At 42.6% G+C, this 15,100-nt stretch overlaps 1 protein-coding gene across 2 annotated transcripts; it reads right to left on the reverse strand.

Annotated features, from left to right (window-relative positions):
• Positions 1-448: 448 nt before the first annotated feature.
• LOC128701965 (CD209 antigen-like protein E) lies at positions 449-9,758 on the reverse strand. 2 transcript variants are annotated; one of them, XM_053795954.1, is made up of 3 exons: positions 9,644-9,758; positions 2,995-3,201; positions 449-1,350 (listed from the first exon to the last, which is right to left on the reverse strand). In XM_053795954.1, the coding sequence occupies exons 2-3, from the start codon at positions 3,198-3,200 to the stop codon at positions 900-902; spliced, it is 657 nt and encodes a 218-aa protein (XP_053651929.1). In that variant the 5' UTR covers position 3,201; positions 9,644-9,758; the 3' UTR covers positions 449-899. The 2 variants fall into 2 exon arrangements, with proteins under 2 accessions (XP_053651929.1, XP_053651930.1); XM_053795955.2 differs by having other exon boundaries at positions 9,589-9,681.
• Between the last annotated feature and the right edge of the window lie 5,342 nt (positions 9,759-15,100).

Below are 15,100 nucleotides of genomic sequence, written 5' to 3' on the forward strand. Positions count from 1 at the left end.
AAATCCATAGAATTATACAGCACCTGTGGTGGGAATGTAGAAGGTATTCAGGCTTAATTCAGGGAACTGAAGTACAGATCCAATTCCCTAGATAAAGAGCCCCCTAACCAGGGTGTGAAGCAGCTTACAAGTAGTACCTACCAGTATATTATCATAACTAAGCACTAAACTATGGGTCTTACAGCACTTGCCAGTGTTATCTGCAGGCTAAGAACACCTCAGTAGTCTCCTCTACCATACAGACTTGCGTGAAAATAACATTAATTTTGTATTTAAGTCATTACTTTTGCGCCACAGAATTAGAACTGCACTTCCTTTACTTGCATCTAACCTGATGACTCCTGATGGTCGAGTGCTTTTCCCTTATGTACAGTAATCTGAATATTTATATGCAAATTATACATGACATTTTTATTTAAGAGTGAGAATAAAGATTATAAAACAAGTCTTTAAAAATATAATAGGTTTATTCAGACATACAAGAATGCTGAGAATTATTAATTTGGAATTCTATGTACACCACAGGTTGAACCGGGTCCAGCCGATGTTAATTTAGAAGACAATCATTCACTTAAATATTTATTAAAAATTAAATAATTAGAATATAAAAAGTGGTACAGGAGATGGAGAGTGAGGATATATTGAGAGGTTAAGAGCATAGTGATGAGCAAGGCTATTGTTAGGTAAACCACTATTTGTGTAGCGCTTGTTTTTACATTATAGTATATTACAGTAAGAGGATCAAATTCGTAGTACTGTTCAGTACAAGTTAATTAGTATAGTAATTTAGTGTAATGTGCATCATTACAAGTGAACATATGTGCTGTTTGTATGTATGAATAAGTGTAGAACTGGGAAAAACAACACCTTGTAATTAAGATATTTTGCTGTCAAGTATTTTAAGGGATCTGAGCCTCAGGGTAAGTGAACCTAGCAAATCTGAGGAGTTCCTCAGAATCTTCACACACCCAGGGCTTGACGTGGTGGCAGGCAACGTCGTGCCACACTATGCCATCGTTGTAGAAGTTGTTGAGGATAGCAATACAAGACTCGTCGGTGCGGGTTTCTGTGAACTCGCGGTTATCTGGTTGAGGTCTTCCAGATCCTCCGGTCCTGGACCAGCCACCTCTCCAGCCACTGGTGCTGTTGGTAGGGGAGATGCGAGCTGATGAGCCAGACCAGAACCAGCCATTGACAATTGGAGGCTGCAGATCGGGCCTGTCGCAGCCATCGAAGTTGCACTTGCGGCCAGAGGTCCAGATGTACTGGATGTTGCCATTCTTGACAGCCTCAGTCACAAACCTGTTCTCATCCTCGGTTTCGATGCTCACCAGATCCTGACAATGTTTCCTGGGAAAGAGTGGAGGCATTTATTAATTCTGTGTTGCCTGGGTATTTAGCCCTTAAACTGTCCAAACGTAGATCTATGTTCACACGTGTAGCGCTCCGAAGGTGGATCTACATTCGATTTTACATTGTTTATGTAAAAGGAATGTAGTTCTACGTTCAGAGCGCTACGGCCACAAACGTAGATCTACGTTTAGACAGTTTAAGGGAAACTGTCTAAATTGTTTGACATATAGCAAGGCAAAAAATACATGGACTGTACAGAGCAAATGTGTGTATGTATTAATGTACGAGCATGTGTATGGCACCAAATTGTGCTTGGTGGGGCAGAGCCTTAGCTCTTGGAAAGTAGACTACAGCTTAAGTAAAGCTGTGTCTTATTTCCTGCTCAAGAAAATATCTGCTTTACATGGACTTAACTTCCACCACTTCATCTAGATCTGTATACTTTTCACAAGCCTAAAAAGAATTTCCTTTTATCACTGTCTTATCAATATTTTAATCTTCCATGTCCCAGTGTTCCTCTTTCCTGAGTTTGGACCACAATCGTCCTACTCATTTTGTCCTTTTCTTCATACTGTGCTTCCCGTATCCAAGAAACATTTTTACAGATTCGCAGATTTTAGTGTTATATTGTCACTTTGTGATCAGAGTGGAGGTATGGATCAGATTTTTGTAGTGGGTTCATGACTTGGGGGGGGGGGGGTTACACTCACTGAGGAGAGGTGTGGAGTCTAAACACTGTTCACCTCACTTTTTTTGGTTAATCTGGGAGAGATTCAATGGATTCGAGCCTCCTGGACAAGATATCTCTCATTCCTAAACACTGAAGGGAAGGAGATTCTGCCTCCTTTTCTAGTTTAACCCACTCTGGAATCCTGTATAACTATTGAGAGTTTAGTGCTTAGTTTTGAGTAATCATATTTAACATTCCTGTAACTATTTTTCATCTGTATACTTTTGTGGGGCTGTAGGGAAAGTGGGAGATGGTTAGTCTTCTGGAATTTCTTCTGAACTGGCAAGATTTACTCCATCCTAGTTATGTGGGTCTGGTTATACCTTTGAGAACTATGCATGTATCCTTCCTTCACTACTTTGTCATTGAAAGTTAATTTCCCCAATGTTAACATAACCGTCTCTTTCCTCTAGCAATATCCCATGTCCTTCCTATCAAGTCCTCTGTATATTTTATCCTAGTTCTATCCTTATGTCAGCCGAGTTCCTTTAGTCCCTCAATAGTTTATTTCCTAGTTTTGGCACTATTCTAATTGCAAACCCTCATGCTTCCTGCAGTTTGACATGCTTTTTCAGGTGTGTGTTCCATGATGGTGCTGCACACTTTTAGTCCTGATATGATGAATGCATGAAAGCTTTGACATGAATGACATACCCGACTGTTAACTTGTAGCTTCTCCAAACTATCATTGTTAGACATGCTGAGGTTAGTAGCCTCAATATCCCAGAGTCAGCATGTCCAATGTTAATTACAATTCTCTTATTTGGCAAGGTGGAATTTTAGTAGTGAAATCACTGAAGTGCTTTGAAATTCATCATGTACAATACTGAAAATTCAAAAACCCAAATTTGTGGGCATAATCCTGTGGATTTGGAGATTCTGTAGGAAGGAATGTGGGAAGCACGAGTTACCTGCAGATGTTCCTGGCATCAAGCCAGTCACGCTGGTGTTCTTTGGTGGGACCGTGGGTCCAGGAGAAGAAGTAATAGTGTCCATTTCTGAAGGTTGTTGCATGCTTAATGCGGTTCTTGCAAGCTTGGGGGTCTGGACGGATGAGTTGGCGCTGTGCAACTGCTACTCCCACCAGCACCGCCAACAACACACTGATTCGCAACATTCTGTGGGAAATAAGATTTTATTGCAGAAAATTTTCTGTGGCAGTTTTATGGAACATTAAGATGAAGGTACCGCAAGTTACCAGAGTAAATCATATGTTTAATGCACACATTAACATGTTAGCCTGAAGTCTTAGGAACTCATTTGGGTAATTTTGCTTCCTCCTCCACCACCTCAAATTGGGATGCCACCCAGAGCTATTAGTCATTACTCTTGCACCTATCTAAATGGTAGGGGAACAGAGGCAACAGGTGTAAGGAAATGGATCCATTTCCACCTGCCCTAGTGGTAAATCCAGGTTATCTAGTCTGTAGATGCTTAATATATTTACGCATAAGCAGCTAATAACTATTGCCATAGTATTCTTAATGCTCTGCATAACTTTGCACCTTATGCATGTACAGCTAAAGGTCACCATCTCTGTACAAACTATTTTCCATGCTGAAAAAAAAGAATTATTTTTCTTAACGCATCAGCTGTTTCCCCATCAAGGCAGGGTGACCTGAAAAGGGAACTTATCATTCACTCCAACACTGTCTTGCCAGAGGCGTGCCTACACTACAGTTATAAACTGCACATTAACATCCCTCCTTCAGAGTGCTGAATTATCATCATTTAGCCAAAGACAATGCTAGCAAATACTTCAACTATTACTTTTAAACCACTTTGTTGAGCAAGACTTGTGCAACAATTTGGTATTTTTATTCCCAAAACATTTAGCCTACACAGTAGGCTTTTTCAGTAGAGTACAGAGGCAGCTGGCATGGTAGTAGAGATTATGCAAGCAATCCATCAACTGTGGAGAAATAACATTTGAGATGATCAGTCCCTCAGCTTGGAGAAGAGTTCATCTCCATGGTGCTGTGGGAATATGAAGAAGCAATTGTACATTTGACAATAGGCAATCAATTTCTGCTGTGAACATGCTTACACCATGAACTGGACAGGTTGATGTGGCAGGTGCAGTGCAATGTGAACAAAGAAAAGTTCTAATCCCAGGCAGTAACTACTGCACTTTTAAACTTAAATATACGTACTTCACAAAGTTAAAATATGATTTCCAGGTTCTAGCCCAAGAAGTACAAAGTTCTGAAATTAAAAACTTAAATTTTATCTTTGGTATGGCCCCATTTAGATTGTGTGTTCAGTTCTGGTGTCCATATTACCGAAGGGACACAAATTAGCTGGAAAATATGCAGAGATGGATAACGAAATTTATAACATTTATCGGAAAGCTTTCCTAAGAGGATGGACTGAAGGCACTGAACTTTAATTCTTTTAATGGTGTATTCCTGCAGCTATGTCGATTTTGTGAAGAAGTGTTCAACAGTGACCCCTGTGGTACACCACACCTGTTCACCTTCTCTCCTGCCCACAAACATCTACTGTTCACCTTCCCTCCTGCTGCTCACATCTCTGCTTTCTCTTACGTTTACTTCCTCAATCCTTGACCTCAAAGCCTGGATTTACAAACATGCACGTACGGAAGTAGAGCTTTCTATGAATACAATCTTCCGATGATGGATATGCAGGTGTTGCAACACCTGTATAACAGGTTAAAACAACTAGCATAAATTAAAAGTAAAGAATCAGACATGTGAAACATCTGGGTATCTATTTGTAGACTATTCGCCAAACAGTGGCTTTATTCTTGAATTTGTACTGATTAAGGCAAAAAGAATCAGACTATGTACTGATTAAGAAACTGGATGGCGAGAAGTCTACAAATTAAAGATACCCAGATGTTGCACGTTTTATTTATCTTTTTGATACTGCACAACGTTCATGCACAGTTAAGAGTTAGTGTGGAAACAAAAGTTATATTTTGAGAGTCCAGCGGAGAACAGGAGAGATAAGGGGAGATATGATTTAGACAAATTAGAGAGGAATCGACAGGGTGAACAGAGACAGGATGTTCCAGAGATGGGACACATCAACATGGTGGCAACTGGAAGTTGAAGACCCAGACGAGTCACAGGGATGTTAGGAAGTATTTCTTCAGAATTGTCAGAAAGGGGAACAATCTGGGAAGTGATGTAGTGGAGGCAGGACCCATACATAGCTTTAAAAAGAGGTATGATAAAGCTCATGGAGCAGGGAGAGAGTGGACCTAGTAGCGACCAGTGAAGAGGCGGGGCCAGGAGCTGTGAATCGATCCCTGCAACCACAAATTGGCGAGTATATATAGGAGAGTACACACACCAGCTGCAAACACCTGTAGACAGGTGGCTAATGGAGACTCGTGTTAAGTAACTTCCAATCCACAGATGGAATGATGATAATGACTGGAGGACCAAACAACCAGGTCCTGCTAAACATTGGTCAACGTTCTTGCCTGTAGGGACCACCAGGCCGCTGAAGGTTTGAAGCTGATCCGCCGAAGCATCCCTAAGGTTCTTGTCCGGGGGGAGGGGGGGGGGGGAAGGAGTCATCCCTACCAGACAGTTGACAATTTAACTATTAAAAAAGTTAGAAATTTTTTGCTTAAGATTAATAACCAACTCTTGTACTCCTGGAGCGCTAAACCTGTAGAGGAAAAGGAGGGGAGGGAGATTAATCAGACCAAAGTGAACTTTTTGAACAAGTCGACCATGGGTGAACATTTCAAAGTTCATGAAAGTCCCCCCTCCAAAAAAAAAAAAAAATGGGTTCTTTAATGCAGATTTAAAACTTGGCGTCAAAACATACGCAAGTCTGCGTTGAATCCTTCCCACAAGACGCATCAGCCATTAAAGACTGCGTCTAGGCACTGAGCGTAACTCAGCGGCCGCAGCCCCGTGTAGCACCTGTCTGTAGCAACGTCTGTTGAGAAAGTTATGTAGGTCAGTGCGTCAGGAGACCTTAAACCACTAACACTGTTTTTGTTGCGTCCTAACATTGACGCAAAGACTGAGTCAGGAAAAAATAGCGTTTTAGCGTTAAATTATCTCAGTCACGCTATATAACCTGCGTGATGACGGAGTGTACTCGCCTATATGTGGCTGCGGGGGTCGAATCACAGCTCCCGGTCCATAGTTTAATCTGTTCTTGACTAGTGGTGTAGGGGGGTAAAGAAGGCATTTTAATCTAAGGAAAGGTAGCTCCAGTTCCATGAAACAAGAGCCTTTTAATCAGCAATATTTCAAGAATATATATCTTACGTTGTATAGAAACCCTCAAGGCTACTCTAAACCTTCACACTAAACCTACTAAACCCAAAACCTCAATAAAGCCAGATAGTAGGACTTTTTCGACTCCTTAGTATGTCGCTTATATGGAATTTTAGTGCGATAATAAACTTAATAAAACTTATCAGGTCAACATGATTCACGACATCGTAATGACACGATTGCAAACAAACCATAACACGGGTGGGGTTTGAACCCGCGGTCAGTCAAAACTCCAGACCATCGCGTTAGCCACTGGGCTAGGTTTTTTTTTTTATCAGGTCAAACTATTCGCTGTTAAGCTACCTGTAAATAATAGTCAGTGGATAGTACGTGTATATTGACAAGTTTGTTCCGGGTGAGGTGTGATATCTATCACCTGACAAACAGACTGTTACTACCAAGATTATACATTTTAAAAACATACTCTTAAAGGAAAAAAAAATCATGTCTCAACAGTCAAAAAAACCCATAAAACAGATCTAACAGTTAGGCGAGTACAGCTAACAAGAAGGTCCATTACATGTTCCTGTGTATGTAATCGTGAATGATAGACTAACACTGCTGGGTGAAGAAGTTACAGGTGTTAAGAGGCTCTTTATTATGCATCCCATACCCATCCCGTTACCAAAGTCGTGGGCAGGAAATCTAACCCGAATCCAGAGTAACATTGGACCGCTATGCCAGTAAGTCGGTCACAACATCAGGGTTGGAATGACAATTGAACAACGGGACTGTCTTGGGGAGGAAGGCGGCTTCCTACTCTCACCTCCACACATTCATGTGCCACTTTCTTTAAACTTTCTCAAGGAGGTCTCGTCTCTACGCACTTGCACGGCTCTGAGATACGCATTGCTAATAAAGACAAAGGTCTTTGAATAAGCCGTAGTTGGGTTGGTAGCACACCCTGTTCAAACATTGAGGTCCGTGGTTCGATTCCCGGTACGGGTGGAAATATGTGGGAGTGCTTCCGTAAGAGGTGTGCTGTCCATGTCCCCCCCCCCCCTCTTAGCAGTAAGTAGGTACTTTGTGTTAGTCGACTTGTGGGTCGCGTCTTGGGGACAAAACACTTAATTTGCCTGGGATGCTGTGTATAACGAGTACCTTAGTATTTCACTGATTTCAGCTATGGTCTGTGTTAGTTATATCATACTTACAGAAATATTATTTATTCATTACAAGTGTAACTGCATAAAAAACCATGTAAATAGCTTCATATCACCAACTTTTTTATCCATCATAACTTTGGGGTCCAGTTCCTGGACCCATTATGTACCTCTGTAATCCTTTGACTACCGTCCACAAGATACGTACAAGACGCATAACATTAAACCAAGTTTTTCACTACAATGGATGCTAACGTGTTGCTTAAGCTGCAACAAGCTGCATGGTACCCGTCAGAGCAGACGGATTTTAAGATTCAGTAAGGTCTTAGCGAAATGGTAAGTCAGTAGAGAACAAAAAGGCACAATACCTTGACTGGAACAATACATGAATAACCCCCACAGAGAGAACTGATGACGTGTCGGTTCGACTTGGGTCATTTACAAGTCAGACCAAAACTTCGTAAGCTCACGCAGAGATAAATTGTCCTAAGTAAAGCCTTTTCTGCAGCTATGTAGAGGACAAAAATCAGACTTAAAGAGTATGTTTATCTGACTGTTTCTCTGGTGATGCTCTCAGCATTCCACTAAGAGCGAAACATACTCCTCCGCATCCCTCCCCCTTCCCCACTTCGACTAGAAGACTTCTGCACCTTTCGCCATTACACGGGGTCATCCAGGGGGGGGGATAATAATGTTCGAAACACTACCACTGGAGGTTTAAAGTCTGCTACATGAAAGTCATAATAGACTTCAGTTATGAAGATACACATACGAGCTAATTTCCTCAGGACGAGCGAGAATTTTACCTAGGAGCACAATAACCCCGTACGGATTTAGTACTCTCATTAAGTAAATATCCCCTCTGTGTATATACATACACTATGTACACATACCTCCACATACAGACACCTTAGTATATACAGAGACCTTACTAATATATATATATATATATATATATATATATATATATATATATATATATATATATACACACACACACACACGCGCTGAGAGGTTGGTTAATAGAGTTTACTACACAAGAGGTTATTAAGGCTGCAGGTTACCTGTACACAACCAGTTAAAAACACAGGTTACTGTGATACCAACTGGATATGGTTCTAGACAGTCGTGTATAGTTCAGGACATGTACTAGAAAATGTAAACAGTTTCCCTGGATTGGCTTTTTCAATGTTAATCCACAGACTTTAAGAATTCTTTGGATATGGTCTGAAAATCCGTCAGGTCGAAGTGTTTTACATGACCTGAAGTCTATACAGGTGTGTTTTCTCCACTAACCCAATCCTTATTAAACAATGGTTATAATTATAACCGTAATTTTTAACGGGGTGATCAGTGGAAGGCCTTAGAGGGCCAGAAGCTCCACTTAAAAGATAAGATAAGATAAGATTTCGTTCGGATTTTTAACCCCGGAGGGTTAGCCACCCAGGATAACCCAAGAAAGTCAGTGCGTCATCGAGGACTGTAACTTATTTCCATTGGGGTCCTTAATCTTGTCCCCCAGGATGCGACCCACACCAGTCGACTAACACCCAGGTACCTATTGGCTGCTAGGTGAACAGGACAACAGGTGTAAGGAAACGTGTCGAATGTTTCCACCCGCCGGGAATCGAACCCGGGCCCTCCGTGTGTGAAGCGGGAGCTTTAGCCACCAGGCCACCGAGCCACCGACCACCGGGTGATATGGTTAAAACCCGCGTCTAGAAACCACTATCCTGTTTCCTGACAAACTTTAGTTAACCTAATCAACAAATTCCACAAGTGGGGATTTTTAAGCCAAACTTTCAAGTGTATATCAAAATATCACAGTGAAAATAGGAAGTGAACCCTGAGTGCTTTCAGGCGATTACATCTTCAGGGGAACAAGAAGAGGCAGGAGGAGCACATAAATGTTAAACTTCCACCAAGTGTATATATACACACACATCCACACACACATCCACACACACATCCACACACACATCCATCTCTTAGGTGGTTCATAGGGGGAATTTAAAACCTATGTACTACCCGAGGGTCATTAAACCTGCAGACACCTTAACAACCAGACAAGAATACTTAATCCCGCGAAGCGAATATTCACACAGACATACACCTCTCGGTGTATACACATACACACCTCTCGGTGTATAACCACTTAAGTGTCCACAATACAAGGGAGCCACCGTCAGTACCTGCTCAGGGGAGTGTAGAATCCACTACCTGCTAGCTTGACTGTCTGCGTGTGACTGGGCTCTGACTGTCAGTCTGCTCACTAAGAGGAGATCCAGGCCGTGGGGGAGGGGTGAGGGGAGGGGGGGAGGTGGGGAAAAAAAGGGGGCGTGTTCCACCTCCTCCTTCTTCTTCTCCCCCCTTCCCCTCTTTGATGTCTCTCTCTCCCCTCTCCTCCCCTCCCTCTTTCCTCCCTGCTGATAGTCTCGCTTTCACTCTCGACGTGTTCCCCCTCCCTCTCCTTCCCCGTCCCCCTCACTAGAACACCCACTGCTGTGTTCCACCCACTAGAACACCCATTACTGTGTTCCACCCACTAGAACACCCATTACTGTGTTCCACCCACTAGAACACCCATTACTGTGTCCCACCCACTAGAACACCCACTGCTGTGTTCCACCCACTAGAACACCCATTACTGTGTCCCACCCACTAGAACACCCACTACTGTGTTCCACCCACTAAAACACCCATTACTGTGTCCCACCCACTAGAACACCCACTACTGTGTTCCACCCACTAAAACACCCATTACTGTGTCCCACCCACTAGAACACCCACTACTGTGTTCCACCCACTAGAACACCCACTACTGTATTCCACCCACTAGAACACCCATTACTGTGTTCCACCCACTAGAACACCCACTACTGTGTCCCACCCACTAGAACACCCACTACTGTGTCCCACCCACTAGAACACCCACTACTGTGTTCCACCCACTAGAACATCCATTACTGTATTCCACCCACTAGAACACCCACTACTGTGTCCCACCCACTAGAACACCCACTACTGTGTTCCACCCACTAGAACACCCATTATTTTTTTTTTTATATTTTTATTTAAAAACACAATACATTAAATAACAATAGATAAAAGAACACATCAGTTCTTACTCAAAATTATAAATCCCATTGTCTAAATGAACACAGACGATTAACGTTGTGTTGTCACAACTGTCCCTCATCCCATATACATTACATCCAATGTAACTATGTTAAGTAAGATTACACAAGATAACATAACAATATTCATCATTATTATTATAACCAAGGAAAACCCAAACCTACAATCTGCATTATTTTTTCCACTTTGTTATTTATATATTATTAATCCACATAACCTTCAAACCCTCCTTTACAATACTCATTATTGCCAGTGCCGACACAGCTGACACTTCTACCCCCACCCCCCCCCGTATGTACAGTCCCCATTCTAAATAACATACATTAATTTCCCTAATGAATGGTCATTGAAAACAATTTCTACTAAAATAACCCAACCCAGCAGACTTCCAAACAAAAACAGTCAGGGTCATTATAAGACATGTAGGAACGAGTCCTGCAATCATATATGTATACATATACGCATGCATATACACATACGTGTATGTGCACTTATTCATAAGAACAAACTAAATCATACATAGAAATAAATCGCTAAATGACTTGTCTGCAAATAAACTAAATATTACAATTTATGATAGAACTATACCAAAGACATTGGTTCCCCCAAACACCCTACACATACACAAAGTTAATGTTACTGATTAAACACTCAATATATAATAGGACCTTCCATACAAAATAAGGGGATATATAAACCCCATCAAATACTTATATATTTTCGTACATAGTGCATAATGTACATATTCAATACAATAATAAAAAAAGAGGTGTATGACAAGGCTAAATCTATCTTCAGATTAAAAATATATAAGACATAACCTCACATTTTACATATAAATATAAACCTCCTATATAAAATGATTCTTATAACAATAAGGGAAAAAACCGAAAATCACATAACTTTTGATTCTGTGATTTTACAAAAATTTCATAAGGTCTACATACTCCTACAATAAACTTTACCCACATCAACCACCGTGCAAACCAATCAACCATACCTCACCAGGCTTCCAATCACACCAAGAGGGCGCACCACTGAAGAGACCAACCCCTTGCCTCTCACCCCATACTCAAACGGAGTAAACGTTCAACAGTAAGTCCACGATATCCCTCCGGAAAACTAATTACCCACCTTCCCCCATATAATTGTTTGTTCCTACATGCTGTCCTATAAAAACTCGCCGCCAACGCTTTTATCCTAATGTTCCCCTCCACCTCCCTCATCCCCCAAGAAACATACAAGTAATCAACTATTACATATCTGATAGCCCTTCCCACCTCTTTGGGTACCCCTTCCATATCTAACATTAAAGCCCTAAGGGGTGATATCTTTCCCCCCCCCAATAAAAAGAAAACCCTCTTCAACCACAATCTTACCACCTCCAATGCAGAACAAAAATATACTACATGAAAAGCCGTTTCAACTTCCCCACAAAAAGCGCATGACGCCTCTTTCACAAAACCCATTCGTCTTAGCACCTCTTTCGATGCTAACGTCCCCATAAGAAATCTATATACTAATTCCCTCGCTCTTGCCGGTATTCTTAATTTACTAAATTCCACCCATATCACTCTCCAATCATATGTGGGATACACTGCCATCCCTTGCATTAATTCCTGACGACGACCCACACCCACTAACCGTTTTACCTTGAGTTTTTTAACATTGCATACCTTTAACATAAACCGCAACATGTCTTCACACTCCACTAAGTCCCTGCCACCCCACCATTTGCGGATATCCCCCATCACCTCCCCCACCCGAAGACCCCTTTCCCCCGCTGCCCGAATATACCTCTGCTTCACATATAGCGCCTTCACCCTAGACCCTAATGCAATCAATCCCAGTCCTCCCTGCCTTACCGCAGTCATTACTACATCTTTGCCCAACCACGCCCTCCCATAGCCCCACACATACCTTAAGACCCTTCTTTGCATTTCCATAATATCCTGACTTCTTAATGGGTAAATTTCCGCCACTCCCCACACCTTACTATAAATCAGCGTATTTACCACCACAACCCTTTGATGCAAGGTTACATCCCCGGCCCTTAGACCCCTCAGCCTACTCAAAGCTCTGTCCATTACCATTTCTGAATTAACCCTCCTGCTCTCCTGTGCATCTGCCAAAAACAAAATCCCACAAATCTTTAGCCTATCTACAGTTATCCAACCAAACTCCTCCCCCAAGGTCCCTCCTACCCAAGCGCCTACCTCCAACAACCGTGATTTCTGCTTATTAACTCTCATCCCAGTAGCATTCCCAAAAATCTCAATTACCCTTCCCACTTTTCTTAAATCTTCAATCTCATTAAGTAAAACAGTTGTATCATCTACATAACCAACAATATTCCCACAATATCCTCCACTCTCCCCCAACCTTCCCATCCCACCATCAACCAGAACATAGAAAGGATTCTGCATACATGCAAAGAGTATTTGGGAGAGTGGACACCCCTGCCTTAAACCCCTTCCCATGCTTACTGAACTACCCAACCTCCCATTTACCTGTACTCTCATTGATGCATTCTCATACAAAGTCCTCACCCATCCAACCACCCTCCCTCCAAAACCCATTCTCACCATACTCTCAATCAAAAATTCCCTATCCACATAATCATAAGCTTTCTCCCAATCCAGACCTAGAATACCTCCCTTATTACTACCCTCAAGGAAATCCCGAATACGACCATGACCTACCCGCATACTCCTCCCCGGGATACCAAACTGTCCCCCATGTATCACCGACCCCATGACCTTCTTCAGTCTATTACCCAAAATTTTCGCAAAAACCTTGTAATCAGCGCACATCAAAGATATTGCACGGTAAGCACTCAACTCTCTACCCCCCCCCTTCTTTGGCACCAAAACTATGACACCCGTACTTTGCGATATGCCCAACTTCCCACTAGTTAACATATGGTCCAATAGCCTAACAAAACACTGCCTAATACACCCCCAATGTGCTCTATAAAAATCATTTGGTATACCGTCTATCCCTGGTGTTTTCCCGGTACTCATCCCGAAAACTGCCTCTTCCACCTCAACCTCACTTATACCAACCTCCAACCCCACTCTATCCTGCTCACTTAAAACGCTATGGAACCCCCCTTCAAAAATACCCTCCCAGGAACCCCCCTCCCTCCAACTCCATTTCTCTCTAAACCAACTATCAGCATAGAGACTCATACTTTCTGTATTGGATAGGACTCGACCCACTGGATACCCTCCCACCCCAGGGCTTGTCTCCAATTGTAGAATGGTGGTTACACTCTGTCGGTCCCGAAATTTACGTAAAACATACCCAGACGGTTTATCACCCCACAAAACATCCTCTAACCCCGCCCTAACCCTAATTGCATCAAACCTATCATTGTGTAATTCAGCTATTCTACTCCGCAGTCTGTCCATATCATCCCTCCTACCACCTCCCCCAACATAACAATCTTGCAACTGTCCCTCCAGATAATTTTGCAACCCAAAACGCCACCTCGCCTCCTCTCGTCCCCTAGCCTTAAAAAAATTCGCTATTCCAGGTTTTGCCTGCATTTCCCACCAATCTAACAGATCTATCTCCCTGTTCCTAGCCTCCCAAAAAGGCAACCACCAATCACTGAAAAAAGGCCCCTCCCCCTCCTCCTTAAGAAGCCTTACATTTAATTTCCAGTACCCAGAATAAATACGCACCACTCCATCCCACATCAAATCTGCTATTACCGCTCTGTGATCAGAAAACCCCACATCGAAGGTTTGCACCCTCACAACATCTATACCCTGCTTAATATAAATTCTGTCTAATCGCGCTTCATATCCCCTACGGACGAACGTATGCTCCACTAGGTAACCCCCCCTCCCCACCACATCAACAACCCCAATATCTCGCAATACATCCCTCAGCACACTCAGCACACAACCCGCCCCTCTCGGTTCGACATCACCACTCCTAATCACACAATTCCAATCACCTCCTATTACTGTTATAGCAGGCAAACCTCTCAAGTGATACAGCAATACCTCTCTGACAAAATCTACTTTTACCCTGATATTACTAGTTGCTGGCATGTAAACTCCCACGAAACTAACTCGACTCTCACCCCAGACGCCATCCACCCTCACGATCCTCCCACCCCCCCCCTCTTCCCAACCAATGACACGCAAGGGGCTGGTCTCCTTTACCGCAACTGCTACCCCACCTTTCAATTGCAAACCACTGGTTACATACATCCGATATCCTTTCACCCTCAACACACTACCAGCCCTGTGATTATGCTCTTGCAAAAAGCATATGTCAACATCAAACCGCCTTAAAAACCACTCCAACCAAACTTTCTTGACCTCAGTCTTAAGTCCATTAACATTAAGCGTGACACATCTGAAAATTACAGAAGGGGCGGCTTTCCCCTATGCCTCTGGGATTTACCCACTGCACTTTTCATATTACGTGTTCCTTTGCCACTCGAGTTTTCCTGTGCAGTCACTTCCCCCCTCCCTTTCCCAATTTGCAACTCA

The sequence above is a fragment of the Cherax quadricarinatus genome, chromosome 77 (genome assembly GCF_038502225.1).
Source record: "Cherax quadricarinatus isolate ZL_2023a chromosome 77, ASM3850222v1, whole genome shotgun sequence".
NCBI lineage: Eukaryota > Metazoa > Arthropoda > Malacostraca > Decapoda > Parastacidae > Cherax > Cherax quadricarinatus.